Source organism: Stomoxys calcitrans, chromosome 4 (genome assembly GCF_963082655.1).
Source record: "Stomoxys calcitrans chromosome 4, idStoCalc2.1, whole genome shotgun sequence".
In the NCBI taxonomy this organism is placed as follows: domain Eukaryota; kingdom Metazoa; phylum Arthropoda; class Insecta; order Diptera; family Muscidae; genus Stomoxys; species Stomoxys calcitrans.
Window position 1 is genome coordinate 90,045,699 of NC_081555.1, and position 23,215 is coordinate 90,068,913.

The following is a 23,215-nucleotide window of genomic DNA, read 5'->3' on the forward strand; positions in this document are numbered from 1 at the left end:
TAAGAAAAGATTTGTTGAATCTTTTCTTTGATGGTAAGTTTTTTCGTGATAGTATTGTCGTCTTGATAGTCATCGGTTTTATCCTCAGGCTCAGATATATCAAAATGATGTCATTTTTTAAAGTTTTAACTTATTTTTAATATACGCTTTTTATTCGGGTTCCTTAACAACACTTAATTACCTTAAAGTTACATAGACATCTATCTAATCGGCGATACAAAAGTTATATAAAAAATTATCACGAATAGAAAATATACAAAGCTTACATACCTATTATCAAACATCAAATGAGTTTTTTTTTCTTACATACATACATACATACAACATGGTTTCACACAGATTTCGGTATTTTTGAAGAAAAATGTTCGTCTGTGTTAATAGCCTCCAGCATAGGCTGACGACGAAGCCGAGGCACTGGCATAGGCTCCAGATTTGCCATGGCCTCCATTTCCGCCACATTTTCCAGTTGAACAACCGCTTCCCAAGCCGGGTGCACCAAATCCAAAAGCTCCACTACCAGCTGTGGCAAAACTAGAAGCACTTGCACTGCTAAAAGCTCCAGCACCAGAAAAATTTGGTATTAAAGAACCAAATCCCTTGCCACTGTTGCAGGAACCAGAATTACAGGGCGACGGACCTAAGCCGGAACTGCCACTACCATTAGAGCCACCAGGTTTGCCAGAAATTCCGGGGCCACCATGTCCACTGGGGTAACCTCCGGGGCCCCTTCCTGCTCCAGCGTCACTGTTGTGTCCTCCGGGGCCGCCTAGATCGCCAAAGCCGCTATTGCCTCCTGGATTTCCGCCATGGCCACCACCTCCACCAGCACCGGCGCCTCCACCACCTCCGCCACCTCCCCCATAACCGCCAGGTCCACCCGGGCTGCCTGGTCTGCCACCATATCCGCCACTTCCTCCTAGACCACCACCTTCTCCACCGGCACCACCAGGTCCACCGGGACTACCAGGGCTTCCGCCATAACCCCCAGTTCCCCCTGGACCGCTATGACCACCGGCTCCGGCTCCTCCACCAGCTCCAGATCCACCACCACCTCCAGCACCACCACCTGCTCCTCCGCCGTAACCACCATATCCACCAGGGCTACCAGGTCTTCCACCATATCCGCCAGGTCCCCCTGGCCCACCACTGCCAGCTCCTGCGCCTCCACCGGCTCCAGCACCACCGCCTGCTCCTCCACCATAACCACCATGGCCACCAGGGCTGCCTGGTAGACCAGGACTTCCACCATAACCGCCGGCTCCTCCTACTCCACCTCCAAAGCCTGCGGCACCTCCAGCTCCGCCGCCTCCACCACCTCCGGCACCACCGTCATAACCACCAGGACTTGCATCATAACCGCCAGGTCCTCCTGGACCACCGCTGCTACCAACTCCGGTTCCTCCGCCAGCTCCGGCTCCTCCTCCACCTCCTGCACCGCCACCTACTCCACCGCCATAACCACCGGGTCCACCAGGACTACCTGGAATTCCAGCATAACCCCCTGCTCCTCCTAGACCACCTCCATAGCCTGCGCCACCACCAGCTCCACCACCAGCTCCACCACCAGCTCCACCACCACCTCCAGCACCGCCACCACCACCGCCTCCATATCCACTTTGTTTACCTGGTCTACCGGGACTTCCTGGGCTTCCGCCGTAACCTCCAAGGCCCCCAGAACTTCCTGCACCTCCCCCGGCTCCTCCACCTCCACCAGAACCACCTCCTACACCACCATCATATCCGCCGGGACCTGTGGGACCACCAAAGTTTCCAGGTCCGCTAGCACTGCCAGAGCCTCCACCATAACCTCCGGCTGCTCCTGCACCTCCACCAGCACCACCACCGCCGCCAGCACCACCACCTGTTCCACCACCATATCCTCCAGGACTACCAGGTCGTCCACCAAAGCCTCCTACACCACCAGCGCCACCAAAACCTCCACCATGACCGCCAGCTCCACCAGCGCCGCCACCACCTCCAGCTCCTCCTCCTCCGCCTCCACCACCAGCACCACTGCCATACGCTCCTGGACTACCATGCCTACCAGGGTTTCCATGACTGCCACCGTGACCCCCAGCGCCGCCTGCACCACCTCCAGCACCGCCTCCACCACCGGCTCCACCTCCAGCACCTCCTCCGTATCCACCAGGAACACTCCCTGGCCCAACTGGTCCTTTTGAACCACCACACGAGCCACCGCGACATGTTGTAGGATTTGGATTTACACCTGGATGCCAATCTGAGGGGCTACCAATCGAGTTAATATTTGGATCTGCACCAGGCTGCCATGGCTGATTTCCGCCTACGGGAGGTACATAGGATAAATCCGGGTTCCTAATGGGCCCAGAGCCACTGGGTCTACCAGAACCATTTGGACCACATGAACCACCATTACCGCAACTACTAGGTCCATTTAAAATTCCTGCATGTCCAACGGCTGAAACAGAGGCCCCTATACCACCTTTGCCGCCTGACAAAAAAGGATTGCCGCTTTTAACAGGAGCTCCAAAACCACCGCCTGCACCTCCACCGAAACCACCACCGCCAGCTGCTGCAAGACCGAAATGCAATTTGCCCACACCATCTAAAATGCCACCAACTACACCGCTAATTCCTTGCTTAAGTCCATTCAGACTGACTTCCTTATGTATGCTGAGGCCACCACCAGGAAGAAAGGGATTGCCAACAGCAGCACCGCCACCGCCACCACAGCCGCCACTACAGCCACCGCCATTACCTCCCGAAGAAAAACTGCTTGCACTAGCGCTGGCCGAAGCTGAAGCTCCAGCTCCGCCATAGCCTCCTCCATAGCCACCAGCCAATACTGTAGTAAAAAGTCTTACATTAGCACCTATCTTAAAGATTTTTTTGCTTTTACCTACCCAAATGATTGGTTCCCAAGCAGATTAGAACAGTCACAGCTGATAAACTCATAGTTTCCCTTAAGTTGCTTAAGGCATTGCAACTTCGTTTGCGACTCGCTCGTGCCATTTTCAAATTACAAGTGTCATGGCCTAAGCACTTACAGTGTGAATTTATACCCCCTAATGAGTCTTGGGATTTCAATAATAATTAACCCTGTCTCAGTTCATCTAACGTAACAATCCCATCCACAAAGTAAAGGTGGAGTGAGGTGAGAGCTTAACAATAAGATGGGGCATTCACTCTATGAGCCTCATCATCATTGCTGCTGCAGCAGAACCAAAACAATGACTCCACCTTTTTTTGTGGCTCGCATTTGCTGTGGGTATTTTGCATAGAAAGATGGGAAATCCCTAAAACAATAACAGAAAATATTTAAACTTTTTTATACCCTCCACCATAGGATGAGAGGTATACTAATATCGTTATTCCGTTTGAAGCATATCGAAATATTGATCTGAGATCCAACATTCTAGGTCTGTCCGTCCGTTGGTCCGTCTGGAGGTTCATGAAATTTTGCACGAATACTTCTTATTAGTGTAGCTCGGTTGGGATTGTAAATGGGTCCATGTTTTGATATAGTAGGTCCATATAAACCGATCCTGGATCTTGATTTCTTAAGCCTCTAGAGGGCTCAATTATTATTCCATTTGGCTGAAATTTCGCATGAAGTATTTTGTGTTAGCTTTCAATAACTGTGCCAAGTATGGTCCAAATCGGGTCATTACCTTATATAGCTCCCATATAAACCGATCTCGGATCTTGACTTCTTGAGCCGCTAGAGGGCGCAATTATTAAAGGGTGATTTTTTTGAGGTTAGGATTTTCATGCATTAGTATTTGACAGATCACGTGGGATTTCAGACATGGTGTCAAAGAGAAAGATGCTCAGTATGCTTTGACATTTCATCATGAATAGACTTACTAACGAGCAACGCTTGCAAATCATTGAATTTTATTACCAAAATCAGTGTTCGGTTCGAAATGTGTTCATTCACCGTAACGTTGCGTCCAACAGCATCTTTGAAAAAATACGGTCCAATGATTCCACCAGCGTACAAACCACACCAAACAGTGCATTTTTCGGGATGCATGGGCAGTTCTTGAACGGCTTCTGGTTGCTCTTCACTCCAAATGCGGCAATTTTGCTTATTTACGTAGCCATTCAACCAGAAATGAGCCTCATCGCTGAACAAAATTTGTCAAAATTTGAACACATTTCGAACCGAACACTGATTTTGGTAATAAAATTCAATGATTTGCAAGCGTTGCTCGTTAGTAAGTCTATTCATGATGAAATGTCAAAGCATACTGAGCATCTTTCTCTTTGACACCATGTCTGAAATCCCACGTGATCTGTCAAATACTAATGCATGAAAATCCTAACCTCAAAAAAAATCACCCTTTATTAGCCGAATTGGCTAAAATTTTGCATGAATAGATTTGTTTTGATTTTCAACAACTGCGCCAAGTATGGTCTAAATCGCTTCAAAACACTTCCCATATAAACTGATCTCCCGAGTATACTTCTTGATCCTCTAGATGGCGCAATCCTTATCCCATTTGACTGAAATTTTGAATCTGAAATATGATCTGTTTGAAAATATGGTCTGAATCGGTTTACAAACTGATATAGGTCCCATATCAACAGATCTCCGGAATTTATTTCTTGAGGCATTATGGGGCGCAATTCTTATGCAATTTGGCTGAAATTTTTCATAACTTTAGTCTCCAACAGCTAAACAAGTATGGTCCCAATCGGCTCATAACTTGGTATAGCTCCAATAGCATATCAATTCTTATACATTACCCTTTGTTTGCCTATAAAGAGATATCGGACGAAAAAAAAAACTTGAAATGTGCGATCCAAGGTGGAGGGTATATAAGATTCTGCCCTGCCGAACTTAGCACGCTTTTACTTGTTTTTGCTAGTATTGCAAGAACACGATTTTCATTGAACAACTGCACTTTGATGTAATCAAAAATCGCATTTATTCCAGAATACATTAACAACTATTGATGCCAGCATTGACTTTTTGACCATCACTGAGAAAAACCGACATAGCTAATGTAAATACATGAATCATTTAATGGGCTTATTAATGAATTTCCGAGTTGTCCGGTTTGATGGGAATACAAAAAAATAAACAAATTGTAATATAAACTTACTTTGGTATTAAAATTAATAAAACTAAAATAGGCATATTCAGCTTCTGTTAGCTGAAAACATAGGCTCCTCCAAGTGTTGAAAACGATTTTCGACAAATCGCTTATTCGATTATGTATATTTCTGCCTTAAATAACTTTTTATACCCTCCACCATAGGATGGGGGTATACTAATCTAGTCTTTCCGTTTGTAATACCTAGAAATATTAGTCTAAGACCCCATAAATAATATATATTCTTGATCGTCGTGGCATTTTATGTCGATCTCGCCATGCCCGTCCGTCTGTCTGTCGAAATCACGATGAAGGTCGAAAGCTATACACAACATTTTTTCACTTAGAGGTGATTGAGTTCGCCAACAATAGCCGGTTGTGATTATCCTGCCAAATATAATGTAACAACACCATTATGCTCGAATTCCTTTTATGTTTTAACAACCTCGGGATCAAATGAGTTTGGTGGCTTGTAAACAATATAATGAGCTGGTAATAAAACGGATATCATGTAGCTGTCTTTTCTAGTTTGCAGATATACCTGTGTTAACTTGACAAATCTTCGCGTCAGTTATCCTGTAATATTATTTCCAGACCAACTTGCACAGTTTGTAAAATTTAAACAAACCCTGTTCAACTTTTTGGAGCCAAAAAAGGCAAAGTGGCAAACAGACAGACAAACCAACACAATTTCTCTTTTCGATATGAGAAGAACAGTTTCTGTTTGTATATCTCAAATGAAGCTTATTTCACGAGAGCTGCTACATAAATTTCTGGCCTAATAATAAAAATGCAAATTTAGATCATCAAAAAATGTTTTATTGTTCTTCAGAGTTTCCTCCAGCATGGTTTATACACATTTGCATGCGCTTAAACCAATTTTCGAAGCACATTTTCCACTCCGATTGAGATACCACTTAAACGTGGTTATTGAACATTTCAACATAATTTCCAGGTGGCCAGTGTGGTCACGTCAGCTTTGTGACACGCAGTGGAATAATATTCAGATCTGTCAGAATTCCGCCCTCCGAACTGCGACGGGCTGTCTCCTTAGTTCTCATGTGGACCACCTCCATCAGGAGACAAAGATCCTACCAGTGCGAAGACATAACTACATGCTGTCTAAGCAATACCTTTTGAGCTGTTATCGCAGAAATCATCCAAATCATCATCTTGTGGATAGATACCCACCGCCCAGAAGCCTTAAGGTAGATCTACATGATCTAGAGCGTGAGGTCCAGCGCTACAAGAGAGAACCTCTAGATCAAGCGGCATATCAAGCGGGTCTGAACAACATTCATGCAGACACGGTAGCAGACGCGTTAACTGGCTACCGGGTGAATGTAGTCCTTGGAGAACGACCGCCACCCATTGCACCCGAAGAAATCGACCTCCCCCGGCAAACCAGAGTGGTTCTGGCTCAATTACGTTCCGGCAGATGCAGCCGCCTCAATTCCCACAGAGCTAGGATTGATGCCGACGTGCAAGATGTATGTCCCGATTGTAACCAGGGACCGCACGATACACGTCACCTGTTTAACTGCCCGGCCAGACCCACTCGACTCAGACCCAGATCCCTGTGGACGCACCCCATCTTAGTCGCGGAGTTCCTGGGTCTTGACACTCAACAGAATCAAGCAGACGAAAGATAGTACACAATAAACTGCTACAACAACAACAACAAGAGAGATGCGTTCTAGTTCCTACCATTGAACCATTCAGATCGCTTTAAAAAGCCCAACAACATGCGAATGTTCACATCCGCTAAATCATACAGTGGACCAGTTCTAGATCTTTAGAGTACACCCTCGACATTATGAGTCGATCTAGCCAAGTCCGTCTGTCGAAATCACGATAGCGGTAAAACGAGTTGAGCTAGAAGCTTGGAATTTTGCACAGATACCTACTATTGATGTAGGTCGTTGGGGATTGTAAATGGGCTACATTGGTTCAGATTTGGCTTAGCTCATATATAAAACCATCTCCCGATTTGACTTCTTGAGCCCTTACAAGGCGCAATTTTCATCCAATTGGCTGAATTTTGGACGTAGTGTACTATTGTGACTTCCACAACTGTGACAAGTACGTTTCAAATCGGCCTATAACCTAATATAGCTCCCATATAAAACAGATCACGCGATTTGACATCTTGAGCCCCTGGAAGCCACAATTTTTCGATTTGGCTTAAATTTTTCACATAGTGTTCTGTTATGACTTCCAACAATATAAACCGATCTCCCGATTTGACTTCTTGAAGCTGAAATTTTTTTCCAATTTGGCTAAAAATTGGTGCGGTGTTCTGTTATGACTTCCAACAACTGCGTCAAGTACGGTCCAAATCGGTCTGTAACCTGATATAGCTCCCATATTAACCAATCTCCCGTTTGAATTCTTGAGCCCCTGGAATCAGCAATTTTTGTCCAATTTAGCTAAAAATATTTCACATAGCCTACTGTTATAACTTCCAACCACAGTACTAAGAAAAGTCCAATTCGGTCTATAACCTGATATAGCTCCCATATAAACTCATCTGCCGATTTGACTTCTTGAGTCCATAGGTTAGGTTAGATAAGAGTGGCAGTCCTTTACAGACTCACTTAGACAATTTTAAGTCTATTGTGATACCACAGTAGCGACAGACCAAGGCTTCTGGCGGGAATCGAACCCACGACCCATGCACTGATAATCCAAGCACGTTACCAACTCGGCTACCGGAGTGCCCTTGAGTCCTTACAAGCCGCAATTTTTGTCCGATTTGGCTGAAATTTTGCATGTTGTGTTCTATTACGACTTCCAACAACTGTGCCAAGTACGGTCCAAATCAGTCTATAACATAATACAACTTCCATATAAACCGGTCTCTCGATTATCCTTGTTCGGTTTCTAGAAGCTTTCATTTTTGCTAGTTTGACAGAAGTTTGGTATGTAGAATAAAGTTATGACCTTCACCCTTCAACTAAATTTAGTTTGTATAAATTTTCTTGTTATCTTTATGTTTGGGTGCCAAGTCAAGGTTGCACAGCGGATGCCCATCAATTCGACATTTTGGCCCGTCAAAAAGAGCAGGTTTGCTCCGATGTGTCAGAGCTTGCATTGCCATGGTAAACAATGATTCGTCTTCTCTTATTCGTTTTTCAAATTCTTCACGCAATCAAATTGTGATGTACCACTCGGAATTGACCGTCCGATGATAGTCAATCGGAAAATGACCTGCTTTAGCCAAGAAAAGTGGCTACCATTTGTTTCGAAGTGTTTCTTCCACGAAAACCTTTCGTTGGATTTGGATCGACTTCGAAATCCACACGGTCGATTGCGGTTTTGATACGGACTCATACAAGTACGCAAAAATACACTATTCGCTGCCTGAGACTATCTTATAAACGTATTTTGAAGCACCTCTATCGTATTTTTTCAACATTTCTTTGCACTAATCGACAAGAGCCTTTTTTTGAGAGATGGTCAAATTTTGGGGAATCCAACGAAAACAAACCTTATGTATGGCAAGGTGCTCATGGAATATAGTATGTTTGCTGGTGAAAGAAATGCCTTGGTACAACGGCCGGCATTGAACGAACTTCGCAGAATTCGACTTTGAGAGAGCGAATTCATTCAACCAGTTTTTCAAGGTGCTTAAAATGTTGCTTCATCGTTTTTCAAAGATTTAAGTTCAGGCCACCGTAGCGCAGAGGTTAGCATGTCAGCATATGACGCTGAACGCCTGGGTTCGAATCCAGGACCATCAGAACATTTTTCAGCGGTGGTTATCCCCTCCTAACGCTGGCGACATTTGTGAGGTATTTTGCCATGTAAAAACTTCTCCCCAAAGTGGTGTGGCACGCCGTTCGGACTCGGCTTGAGCTTAAAATTGAATCGGACAGCACTCATTGATTTGTGAGAAGTTTGCCCCAGTTCCTTAATGGAATGTTCATGGGAAAATTTGCATTTGCAATGCACTCTTTTCTCTATAATCCACGTCGAAATTGTTGAAAATGATCGTACAAAAATGTTCACAAGTCACTGCAAACAACACAAATGACAATCGTACATCAAAACGTTCTGCCAGAAAACGTCAAACTTTCCAATGAAAATGTCAGATTGCATCTGGTAAAACTTGGTGTAACCCAGGCTAGAGACTTATATAGCAGTCCTCGTATTAAATGTTTTTTCAAGCTTCTAATGAAAAATAGATTGAAGATCTAATATTAATCCGATATGCATATTCAGCTCACTAAAAAACATCAAACATCACGATGATGATTGCACTGTAATTGATTATTTGTTTATTGAGCATGATGTAATAAATAAGCATATATTAATTTTAAATATAGATTTGAAAACGGAATCAGTCTGTCCTTAATGACCGCCTACATTTCACCCTGAGGAATGGAAATACAATATTATAAAAACTATGATAGTGAATAATGACGACATGTTTATCAGTTGTTGTTGTTTAAAAATGTTGACAGAGAGAAATGCAGTAGATATTAAGTGTGTTGAACAGACAGAATGAGGAAGTAACATAAATCTACTGACTGGTGAGTTGCTATCAATGATGTTAAATGATGATCAAAAGTTCATATTTTCATTTCTATTTGTATAGAAGTAGGTGGTTTGGGGGATTTTAATTTAATCATTTTAATTAAAACATTAACAATAATAAGTTTTGGATACATAAGGTTTAATTACCTTTAACAGCTTGGCTTTCCTCCAAAGTGTTCAAGAAACTCTTCAATTCACTTAGGGCCAATTCGCTACAATTTCACATACTACCGGTTAGTTTAGACAATGGTCTGGTTAGTTAAACGGCCTTTAATACCGTTGAAATGGCCCATGTCTCAAGTCAGTAAAACGATGAATTAATCGTTTTGGTAATACAACCATTTGAGTGGTTTGAGACATGGGTCATTGCACTGCACCGGTTCAATGTTATTTATGTGGGAACAAAAGATACCATCCAATGTTATGCATACATATGTTCAACTTACGGATCTTGAAAATAGTTCATGGGCACAGAAAACTGGTGAAATAAGTAATTTTGACCACATTAGACATCTTTACTGAAAAAAGAACTTGGCTCAAAATTGAAGATTTTTCCTTGTTTATAGGATTTTAGCAATGAAAACGAGCCAAAGAACCAAAACATTAGAATAAAGATGATATCTTTAAATTAAATTTCCTATTTACTAACGAACATGACTATTAGTTTCAAGTTTTGATCGCTGGTTAATTCTTATTTTACTTCATAGATGACTGTCCAATTATTATTTTTTAAAAATTCTTTTTATTTAAACTTAGCATCTTACCCTAAAAAACTTTACATTCAAAGACGCTACTACAGAGGATACAGACATAATGGTCAAGCGGATCACGAAGGCCCTGAATGACTCGCATGTCATAGTTCCAAGGGGCAAACACCGACCCGCCATGGTGGACCCCAGAACTGGTTGGTCAGAGAAAGGACTGCAGAAAACTCTTTAACAGGGCGAAAGCCACAAAAGCGCCACACGATTGGGACATCTATAAGGCTGAGCTAAGAAAATGTAAGGGCGAGTTGAAAAAGGTTCAGAACAAATCCTGGGTGGAATTCTGCAGCTCCGTGAAGGATACATCTGAGACCTTTAGGCTGAGGAAGATTCTGTACGGTGAGGTATATTCAGAAGTCAGAGAATGCATGGACACTGTCTATTGAGGAAACACTATAACTATTCGTTGATACACATTTCCCGGGAAATTCTTCAACGGACAACGTGACGTCAGAAGAGATTGTCACTGATATGCATTCGTCGGAGGTTATTGGGGAAGTTGTGTCTGAACCGAAAATCCTTTGGGCGATAAGAAATTTCAACTCCTTTAAGTCGCCAGGCCCAGATGATGTCTCACCGGTTGAATTACAAGCTGCGTACGCCAAGGAAACAGTCTATCGTTTCCTCTGCGTGTATGCATGTCATATATACCTGTTGGATGGAGGGACACAAAGGCCATTTTCATTCCGAAAGCAGGAAGACCTTACAACACCAAGGCGAAAGGTTTTCGTCTTATTACTCTGTCATCCTTTGTGCTGAAGACTCTTGAGAGGCCAATCGAAACATATCTTAGGGCAAAGATCCCTAGAAATCGCCTGTCTCGGCAGCAACATGCATAATCCAAAGGCAAAAGGCATAATCCATAAGGCAAATCCACTGCAACAGCCCTTCACGACCTAGTCGGCTACATAAAGGGTTCTCTCGCTGTCAAGGAATATACAATGGTAGCATTTCTTGACTTTGAAGGTGCTTTCAATAATTTAAAACCGACGTCAGTCATGAAGGTGTTGAAGATGCATTACGGCAGGCTTGGGATCTGTGGATCTAAAAAGATGGGTCAGCAGAAGATCACCTCAAGGAGCTGTACTCTCTCCTCTACTTCGGAATATAGCCATTAACAAAGTAAAGGGTGATTTTTTTGAGGTTAGGATTTTCATGGATTAGTATTTGACAGATCACGTGGGATTTCAGACATGGTGTCAAAGAGAAAGATGCTCAGTATGCTTTGACATTTCATCATGAATAGACTTACTAACGAGCAACGCTTGCAAATCATTGAATTTTATTACCAAAATCAGTGTTCGGTTCGAAATGTGTTCAAATTTTGACAAATTTTGTTTAGCGATGAGGCTCATTTCTGGTTAATTGGCTACGTAAATAAACAAAATTGCCGCATTTGGAGTGAAGAGCAAACAGAAGCCGTTCAAGAACTGCCCATGCATCCCGAAAAATGCACTGTTTGGTGTGGTTTGTACGCTGGTGGAATCATTGGACCGTATTTTTTCAAAGATGCTGTTGGACGCAACGTTACGGTGAATGAACACATTGTCCCTGGAAGAAAAATGTGTAAAAGTTCTCGCGTATGCTGATAACGTGTCAATTGCGGTTAGGTGAAAGTTCCCAGCTAAGAGATATACTACAAGAAGCTCAACGTGCAACAGCAAAGTGGGCTACCGAAAGTGGTCTAAGTGTAAATCCGTGTTAAACAAAAGTAGTTCTTTTCAGCAGGAGATACGAGTTACCCACAGTGGCATCCGTCTCCTTGAGTGGAGTGAATGTTCAATTTACAGAAAGCCCAAAATACCTGGGTTTTTTGCTGGACAGGAAATTGAACTTCAAAGGGAAAGGGCTAGAAAGGTTACTCTTGCCCTATACACCTGCAAGATAGCCATTGGCAAAAGTTGGGGACTAGTCCGCGCGTCATGCATTGGGTATATACTGTAGTTGTCAGACCTATAATGCTATAAGGTGTTTGTGCATCACAGCCGCACTGAGGACGACACCATCTGATGCACTGAAACAAATTGCTGCGACCACTGCTGTGAGGCTAAGCTTTCTCTATATTCATGATGCAGCTACGGACCCTGTGTTATCCTTGATACAATATCCGATGTTCCAGGCAGTGTGGATTACACCCTACCTGAGCCGCTGTTTAATAAAAAGTACTGTACCTGATAGAACCGATTGGAACTAGGATATGCCTGGTAACAGAACTTACATAGACTTCTATACGGATGGTTCATAACAAAACGGCTAGGTGGGCTTTGGGGTGTACTCTAAATATCTAAAACTGGTCATATCGTAAAGATTACCCGACCACTGCAGTGTGTATCAAGCTGAGATCCTTGCAATTAAGGAAGTGGTGCAATGGCTAAGGTATAATGTCATAACGACGATTGGCATAAATATCTTCTCAGACAGCTAGGTAGCCATTAAATCGCTGTAGAACGTATTTCGTATTTCGCAGATATCTAAACGTGATGGTTGATCAGTTCAAAATTCACCTGTTCTGTGTTCCGGGCCAGCGATCTGGATGGTTTAACGGTAGGAAATAGAAGGCATCTTTCTTGTGGTATCACAATGGATTAAAACGTCCAATTGAGTCTAATGACAGACTGACACTTAAACCTAACCTAAGACGCTTCTATTTGTTAGTCTATTTTGCGTCTCTAATAACAAGACGCAAAGTTAAGGATTTATTAGCCTACCATTTTAAATTAAATATCCTTAATATGAGGGAAAATATCTTTAACCTAAGGGAATGTTTCTTTAAAATTTGGAAAATCTATCATCTTAAATTAAGTTTGCTAATCTTTGGCTCGAACCTTAAAAATTAGGACAAACATTTTTTCAGTGTGGTGATTCTGATAATAGACTAATCGTATGATAAGCTTTTGATCTACATGCAGCCATCGTGGATATGGTTGGAAGTCAATATTCAAACATGAAACTAGTCGAATGTGATTTCGGATTCTATATAATAAGCCTGGGAGTTAAATTTGATGATACTGCCTCATTATTTCCGTTTCCAAATAAGTTTCACATTAAAAGCGACGATGCTGTAAGTTCTTAGTTGTTTTTGTGGTAAACCACGTAAGAAAAACAAAGCTCCACCAAGATAATTCTAACAAGTAAAAGCGTGAAAAGTTCGGCCGGGCAGAATCTTAGGTACCCACCACCATCGATTCCGCTAAAAACGTACCCTTATCACTGAGTTTGTATTTAATTATTTTAGTATTAAAAAGTCACATCTGGATATCGGTAGTTTGGTGCCCTATATCACTATATTGATCGATTCAAATAAAACTTGGCATTGATTTTGTAAGTCATAAGATAGGGTTTTTAGCCAAATTTCATCCAAATCAAGTGAAAATTGAGGCCTCTAAGTGCTCAAGAAGTCAAATCCGGGGTTCGGTTTATAGGGGGGCTATATCTGTTTGTAGACCGATTCGGATCATACTGGGCATGGATGTTAAAGGTCGTAACACAAGTCTTTGTTCCAAATTTCACCCAAATCGGATGAAAATTTAGGCTTATAAGGGCTCAAGAACTCAATTCCGGGGATCGGCTTATAGACCGATCCGAAACATACTTGGCATGGTCAAGTCTTTGTTCCAAATTTTAGCCAAATCGGATGAAAATTGAAGTTTCTTGGGGTTCAAGAGTCAAATCGGGGGATCCGTTTATGTGAGGCTATATCTAAATCTGAACCGATTTGGCCCATTTGCAATCCCCAACGACCTACATCAATGAGAAGTATCTGTGCAAAATTTCAAGCGGCTAGCTTTACGCGATCGACAGCTATCGTGATTTCGACAGACTGACGGACATTGCTAGATAGACTCAGAATGTCGAGACGATGCAGAATATATATGGGGTCGCAGATGTGTTACAAATGAAATCCTATATATCCCACCAATCCTATTGTGGTGGCTATAAAAATCTCAACGAATTTTTATACCCTCCACCAAAGAATGGGGGTATACTAATTTCGTCATTCCGTTTGTAACATATTGAAATATTGATCTTCGACTCAAAAGGGTATATACATATATTCTTGATCGTCTTGACATTTGATTTACCCATGTTCGTCTGTGAGAAGCACACTAACTTCCGACTGTGGAAAGCACACTAACTTGCATAAGTACATCCAATTCATGTAAGTCAGTTGGGATTGGAAATGGGCCATATCGATCCATGTTTTGATATCGCTGCCATTTAAACTGATCTCGGATCTTGACTTCTTGAGCTTCTAGAGGGGACAATTCTTATCCGATTAGGTGTTTTGTTATGACTTCCAACGACTGTGCCAAGTATGGTTCACATCGGTCCATAACCTGATATAGCTGTCATATAAACCGATCTCGGATCTTGACTTCTTGAACTTCTGAAGGGGACAATTCTTATCCGATTTGGCGGAAATTTTGTACGAATTGTGTTTTTTGCCAAGAACTGTGCCAAGTATGGTTCAAATCGGCCCATAACCTGATATAGCTGCCATTTAAACCGATCTCGGATCTTGATTTCTTGAGCCCCTAGAGTGCGCAATTATTATCCAACATGGCGAGAAGTGGTTTATTTCAACTTCCAACAACTGTGTCATGTATGGCTTAAATTGGTTCATAACTTGGCATAGCTGCCATATAAACCGATCTACAGATTTCACTTCTTGAGCCTCTAGAAGGCACAAGTACCTCCCGATTGCGTTGAAATTTTGCACGTATTATTTTGCTATGATTTCCGACAACCACATATAGCTCCCATATAAACCGATTTGCCGATTATACTTCATGAGTCTCTAGAGGGCGCAATTTTTATACGATTTGGCTGAAATTTTGACTTCTACTTTGATTTCCAACAGCCAAACCAAGTATGGCGCCAATCGGGTCATAACTTGGCATGGCTGCAATAGCACAGCAATTCTTATCCATTATCTCCTGTTAGTCTATTAAGAGATATCGGGAATAGAACTTGGCAAATGCTATCCATGGTGGAGGGTATATAAGATTCGGCGCAGCCAAACTTAGCACGCTTCTACTTGTTTAATTTTAAAGAAGTAGTCATGACATGCTTACTCACACCAAAGTTGAAATTACCTTACCATTAATATGTTTAAATTTACTTAATCGAAAAGTTGGCAAGTTGTCGAATAGAGGTTTCTCATACATTCTCATTTACAAAATCGCTATAAAGACGTTTCTTGTTAATAAAATTGAAATTAAGTGACGTATTTCAATTGTTGGCGTCTGATAACCGGAATAATTGGAAATCATTTGAATATGGGAAACAAAGTATGAAGTAACACGGTTTTACAGTCATTTTGTTGCACTCCGACTATTTGAATCGCAAATTTCATTATGATAAGGAACATGACAAAGAAAGATTACACTAGCCTAACATAAGAAAATCTAATTTAGGAATTCCGTGCTACTTAATTAAATGTTTTCCATACCACGACCCTAAGTTGGTTTATGTCTGGTATTGTATCCCCACCTAAGTGACGGTGTCTGTTAGCCGGGCAATGGTATAGCACATGCTCCAACGCCTAATAATCTTCCTCCATGCCCTACACATGCTATCACTTGTCGCACCGATTTTGCATCAGTGAGCTCGTAGTCCTATATGTCCTGTTATGATACCGAAAGCTATGCTGACCCTCTTCTTACTTCCTTTCAGTAATATCCTTTCCTCTTCGCGATCCGGATCTCCTCATAGGATTTTCGTACTCCTACCGACCGTTTCGTGAAATCGCTCTATATGAGTGATATATCAGGTTATAGACAGATTTGGAAAGTACTTGGCAGAGTTGTAGGAAGTCATAACAGAGCACTACGCAAAATTTCAGTCAAATCGAACAAATATTTCGGCTTCCAGGGGCTCAAGAAGTCAAATCGTGAGATCGGTGTATATGGAAGCTATATCAGGTTATAGATCGATTTGGACCGTACTTGGCACAATTGTTTGAGGTCATTTAGCCAAATCGGATAATAATTACTATATATTGTCTCTATAATCTAGAGGCTCAAAACGCAAGATCCCAGATCGGTTTATATGGCAGCTATATCTGGTCATAAACCGATTTCAATCATATTTGTCACAATTGTTGGAAGTCATAACAAAACACATTGTGCAACATTTCAGCTAAATAGGATAAGAATTGCGCCCTCTAGAGTGTCAAGAAATCAAAATTCCAGATCGGTCTATATAGCTTATATCGGTATATGGACCGATTTGAACTATACTGGGCACCGTTTTTGGAAGTCATAACAAAGCATCTCATGCGAAATGGAGGCCATCGTAGCGCAGAGGTTATCATGTCCTCCTACGATGCTGATCGATTGGGTTCGAATCCTGTCGAGAACATCAGAAAAAAAATTTTCGGCGGTTGTTTTCCCCTCCTAATGCTGGCAACATTTGTGAGGTACTATGCCATGTAAATCTTCTCTCGGCTATAAAAAGGAGGCCCCTTATCATAGAGCTTAAAACTTGAATCGGACTGCAGTCATTGATATGTGAGAAGTTTGCCCCAGTGCAATGTTCATGGTCAAAATTTGCATTTGCATGCGAAATTCGAAATGCGAAGTCAAGATCCCAGATCGGTTTATATGTCAGCTATATCACGTTATGAACCGATTTGAACCATACTTAAAACAGTTGTTGGAATTTATAACAAAACACCTCTTGCAAGATTTCGGATCCGATTTAGCTAAATCGGATAAGAATTCCGCCCTCTAGTGGCTCATGAAGTCAAGATCCAAGATCGATTTATATGGCAGCTATATAAAAATATGGACCGATATTACCCATTACAATCCCAACCGACCTACACGAATAAGAAGTATTTGTGCAAAATTGCAAGCGGCAAGTTGTACTTCTTCGTGCTTTCGACAGACAGAAGGACGGAAGGATGGACATAGCTAGATCGACTTTAAATGTCATGACAATCAAGAATATATATACTTTATGAGGTCTTAGATGAATATTTCGATGAGGAGGACGAAATTAGTATAGGAAGATGGAACGCAGTCTCTCCACAAATAGTAGAGTTGTATGAAGATCGTAAATGTTTTCAAATTTCCCTGAAGGATATGTCAATAGCCATTCAGAAGTCAACAGTGACATTGTCTATAGTAAGTCATTATGGAATATATAGTGACATTGTGGGTAGGGACATTATATAGAATTTTTTTTATCATTAGGTCCCTAATCTTTGAACTTTTCACTAAATTTCAAAACTAGCTAATAAATGCAATTTTATAATAAATTGCAAATCTGTTTAAACATATACATATTTATTTATTTGTTTAAAATATATGTTAAGTAAAGAAAACAAATTATAAGAAATTCAAAAATTGCAGTGTCCAAATACCTGATGTCGGTGGCTTTCAGCATCATCACCAAATACTGTATTTATCTGCCGTGTATATTAAGTACAAAAAAGAAGTTTAAATTTGTTTTAGAATTTGTATTAATAATTTGTTCAACAAAGTTTTATACTTACATATGGGTCAGGTTATGTCGCTAAATATTTATTTCATTGTTTTTTTTGTAGGTTTATGAACCGGCAAAATCATTTGCAACAAAACAATTGAGAAAACGAATAAAAAATAATCTATAGTATGTCACTTGTCAATAAAAACAATGTGGACAAGATTATAGTTAATTTGGCGACAATATGCATAGTAGACAAAATTGGTGACCTGGGGACACTTAACCCCAAACAGGGTTGTTACTGACATCTTTCTTCGAAGTTGTGAGCAATTGCGTTTTTCTCATTAAGACTATTTTTGTCTAAGCTCATAACAATGATAATTCACTGGGTAATTCATCGAAGAAGGCCGCTGATGAAAAGATCGACCAAATTTTTTAAAGTATTTTAAAACTTTTTTTTATTATAAACTGAAATCAATCGGGACCAGATGACCTATTTGCAACGTCCAACGACCGGCATCAATAAGAAGTATCTATGAAAAATGTCATGCGGAAAGCCTCATTTGTTTGAATGCTATCGTGATTTCTGCTATCTGTTGATCGGATAGACGATAATTGGTGGACTCACTTAACCCATTATAGTCGAATGGGTAGAAAAATACCCAAGAATAGAATTTACTTAAAAAAATTGTAGCTCTATTTAAGATAGAGGTTATCTAATGAAATTTGGATTGTCGTAAAGTGGACGAATGAAACTAGTTTAAGACCAATAAGGAAAGGCAAAAGTCTGCGTAGAAATCTAGTAAAATTTTAATTTTGCATACCTGTTGAATTGAACCTTGTAAGATTATATTACGATAGGATCTGAATTGCGGCTACAAAAACCTTAAAGGTCATATGGGATGAGAGACAAATATGGGTGCTATTTCTAAATCTGAATCAATTTTAATGAAATTTTGCACACATACTCGAACGAAAAATAAAATACCTCACTCTAAATTTTGGCTTCTACAGTCTCAAAAAGCAATATGGTATGGGTGCTATATCTGAATCGGAACCGACTTGCCGATCAAAGGTCCTCGGCTAATTCAAGCCACATTTATTATACGATTTTGCTGAAATTTGGCGCAATGTGTTGCGTTAGGCTCCTCGACCTCGTACCGAGTTTGGTAAAAATTGGTATATTTCGATGTGTTTCAAACGGAATTAGAAAATGAATATACCCCCTTCGTTCAGTGGTTGGTATAAAAAAACAAGTAAAAGCGGACGGGCCGAATCTTATATACCTTCCACGATGAATCGCATTTGTCAAGTTCTTTGAATGACTTTTTCAAATAAAACCAGTAAGGAAAGGCGAAAGTGGGGCGGTGCCGACTGAATAATACCCTACACGTACACTATAGGTACAAATTGGGAGCTATATCTAATTCTGAACCAATTTTGATGAACCTCGGCGGATGTTTTCAGATGGGTTATTAAACAATCCGCATCAATTTTCGAGCAATTATGTTCATACGATTGACAAATGACAACATTATTGCAAATTATCCTAAATCTGACGAACATATATATGGGAGCTACATCTAAATCTGAACCGATTTTGTCCATATATATATATATATATATATATATATATATATATATATATATATATATATATATATATATATATATATATATATATATATATATATATATATATATATATATATATATATATATATATATATTCACCCCAACATATATATTGGGGCTATATCTAAATCTCGACCAATGTTTTCCAATTTCAATAGACTGTCTCTAGACCAAAAAACATGCCTGTACAAAATTTGAAGACGATCGGATAAAAATTACGACCTGTAGTTTGTACACAAATTAACATAGACAGGCGGACAGACAGACAGACGGACATAGCTAAATCCAATCAGAAAGTCATTCTAAATCGATCGGTATACTTATCAATGGGTCTATCTCTCTTCTTTCTGGGTGTTACAAACAAATGCACTAAATTATAATACCCTCTACCATAGTAGTGGTGTTGGGTATAAAAACCGCCTGTTATAGAAAAACACCACCTCCTCAAAAAGTCAAACTAGGAAATCGGTTTATATGGTAGCTATATCAGGTTATATACCAATTTGGACCATACATGGAACAGTTATTGGAAGTCATACCAAAACGACATATGCAACATTTCAACCATATTAGATAAGAATTGCGCCCTCTAGAAGCTCAAGAAGTCTAATCGAGAGATCGATTTATATGGTGGCTATATCAGGATATGCACTGATTTAGACCATACTTGACACAGTTGTTGGAAGTCGTAACGAAACACTTCATGCAAAATATCGGCCAAATCGGATAAGAATTTCGCCCTCTAGAAACTCTAGTAATCAAGACCCAAGATCGGTTCATATGGTAGCTATATCAGGTTATTAACTGATTTAAACCATACTTAGCACAGTTGTTAGAAGTCATAACGAAACTCGTTATGAATTGAGCCCTCTAGAGGCTCAAGAAGTCTAATCGGGAGATCTGTTTATGGCTGCTATATATTAGGTTATGGACTGATTTAGACTATACTTAGCACAGTTATTGGGAGTCATATCAGAACACTTCATGCAAAATTTTAGTCAAATTTCAGCCCTCTAGAAGCTCAAGAAGTCAAGACCCAAGGTCTGTTTATATGGCAGCTATATCAGGTTATCAACCGTTTTAGATCATACCTGGCACAGTTGTCGGAAGTAACACCAGACACCACGTGCAAAATTACAGCCACATCGGATAAGAATTGCGCCCCCTAGAAGATCAAGAAGTCTAGACCCAAGATCGTTTTATATGGCAGCTATATCAAAACATGAACCGATTTGGCCCATTTACAATCCTAACCGATCTACACCAATAAGAAGTATTTATTCACAATTTCAAGCGTCTAGCTTTACTCCTTTGAAAGTTAGCGTGCTTTCGACAGACATTCAGACGAACGGGTAGACGGACGGACATGGATAGATCGACTTAAAATGTCATGGCAATCAATAATATATATTCTATATAGAGTCTTAGACGCATATTTCGAGGTGTTACAAACGGAATGACGAAAACATGGAGGAGGGTATAAATATTAATGGCGATAAGCCTACGTCTTTTGAAATCTTGCGGTTCTCTAAATGGTAATGAACGATTAAGAAAATATATTTTTTTAATAGAAGGCAGTGGCTTAGGAAATAAAAAGACTTGTTTTTTTTAAATTTTTAAAATTTACAATTTTATGTTATAATCCTTTAAAATTTAAAAAATGCTAAAAAATTTTAACAAATTAAGTGCTTGGAGTCGGCTCCGGAGTCAAGCAATCTTTCCGGTCGAGTCGAGTCAAAATTGCTCGACATTGCAACCCTTCAATATTATTTGAGATTGTAAAATAAGTGTGTTAACTCATTTTCAAAATGAGCCATTTTTTTGAATCCACGCATATATTTAACTAATTTCATTATGATTTATTTTACTATGCTATCAATACCTGAATCAGGTAGATTTGAATTTGTAACACTTGATTAGATTAGAACATGCAAATCATTAGACTCCCTGGCATTTATGGTGGCGCTTAATTTCTAAGTCAATGACCTACTGTTTGGTTAGCTGATGAATGTTTAACCAGGTAATGACGTATCATCGTAACGCTTTAGGGGCAAAACTCTAAACAGTAGAGGGGTATTGTTCGAAGCCGTTCTTTCATTGATTGGGATTTTAGAAACGTCTTTTACTACTAATCCCAAATACTACACGTTTTACTAGAAACTAAAGAAAATACTAATATTTTCCAGTATTATTAAAAGTGGGGAAAACTTTAATATGTGAAATTCCAAGTTAGCTTCGTATTAAAAATTTCAACTTAGTTAATGGATGGACGCGATTATAGTAATAGTTCTCGTCATCTCCACTACGTCATGATTTGCGTTTTAAACAATCAAAACGCTAGGCACACTCTAAGCCGGTAGTCAAAGCTAACAACTTTTAGTTATTTATAGACGAAATTTAATTATGAAGCTGTATCGTATACACAAGTTAGTAAATATCTGGAAACCAGTAGGTTTCGTCAAATGGTAAATTACTGAATCACGTTTGTCTGTATTGTATGGTAAGTAATAAATCCATATTTTATATTATAAATAGTTAATTCATATGGCTTAATAAAGTTAAATTATGAGCTACATTTCAAGCTCTGAAAATGTGGCATTACGAACAGCTTGCTAATAAAAAAGTTGATTGGTGAAGACTTGTTAACCCTTAAATGGATCCCAGTGCCTGGCCAGACTTTTTTTTTATCCTACTGCACATATTTTGCTAGGGACCCTTATTGTTGCTTCTTGAATTGCTCAACCTCAACGTCTTTTACTACTAATGCTAAAATTATTTTATTTTTATTCAACATCTATAGGCCTTCCCAGGTCCCCATAAGAAATGTATAATATTTGGCTAGGATTATCGGTAAAATGTATTTATTACACATGACAATAAATGAAATTATCAGTATATTTCTCTTTCGAGGCGAGCTTTATGATTGAAGAATTTTTTAAATTGAAAAGTTAACCCAGAAGATTCCACAACACCAGTCGTTGCATGACGCGTTTTGATTTAAGGAAATATCATTGGATTGTTTTAGGTGAGAAGGCTTCAAGGGCCATACATTGGTAGGTTGTACTTATATCGAATCCATTACGAAAACCCCTTTTGTGATGAAAATACGACACTAAGCAACCTCGACACCCATGTCTGCTAGCTGTTCCCTTTCCAATGCATGTGTTTGTGTGTGTAGTGGTAGATTTTTTGTCCATATAACTACAGACTCGCATGGTATACCAGTTTCTGTGCACGTTTCGGATGTTGTGTCACCATTTCTTTTTTTAAGTTTTTTTGCCTGTTGAAGCAAATATCATATAATTATTTCATAATTCTCATTTTATTTCTTTTCCGATTTTTAAAATCTTCACAGCTTAAAGTATCTTATGAGATTTTCTTAACCGATAATCGAAACGCTTCACACTATGATTGGTGTTGCGGTATCTTCTGGCTTTACTTTTCCATTGCGAAGAATTCTTCGATCATAAAGATCGTCCCTAAAGAGAATATAATGAGAATACTTTACTTACAGCACTATAAGAGATATACTTCAGGAAGTTCTACTTGCAACAGCAAAGTGGGCTACCGAAAGTGGTTTAGGTATAAATGCGTGCAAGACTTGTATCTCCTGCAACGTTGCCTACAGTGGAACCTGTCTCCTTCGGAGAAGAAGATGTTCCATTTACAGAAAGCGCAAAATACCTGGGTGTTTTGCTGGACAGGAAATTGGACTTAAAACCCAACATTTTGGAAAGGGTAAGAAAGGCAAATCTTACCCTATAC

At 40.0% G+C, this 23,215-nt stretch overlaps 1 protein-coding gene across 1 annotated transcript; it reads right to left on the reverse strand.

Moving 5' to 3' along the window:
* Nucleotides 1–308: 308 nt before the first annotated feature.
* Nucleotides 309–3,029, reverse strand: LOC106085724 (uncharacterized). The gene is made up of 2 exons (XM_013250107.2): nt 2,883–3,029; nt 309–2,824 (listed from the first exon to the last, which is right to left on the reverse strand). Exons 1-2 carry the CDS (start codon nt 2,989–2,991, stop codon nt 375–377), a joined length of 2,559 nt encoding a protein of 852 aa, XP_013105561.2. The 5' UTR covers nt 2,992–3,029; the 3' UTR covers nt 309–374.
* Nucleotides 3,030–23,215: the final 20,186 nt, after the last annotated feature.

Excerpts from the sequence above, each read along its gene's own strand:
- LOC106085724 (XM_013250107.2), bottom strand. The coding sequence starts at position 2,991 with ATGGCACGAGCGAGTCGCAAACGAAGTTGCAATGCCTTAAGCAACTTA. Across the intron at positions 2,825-2,882 it reads CTTGGGAACCAATCATTTGG|TATTGGCTGGTGGCTATGGA; the intron begins GTAGGTAAAAGC and ends TTTTTACTACAG.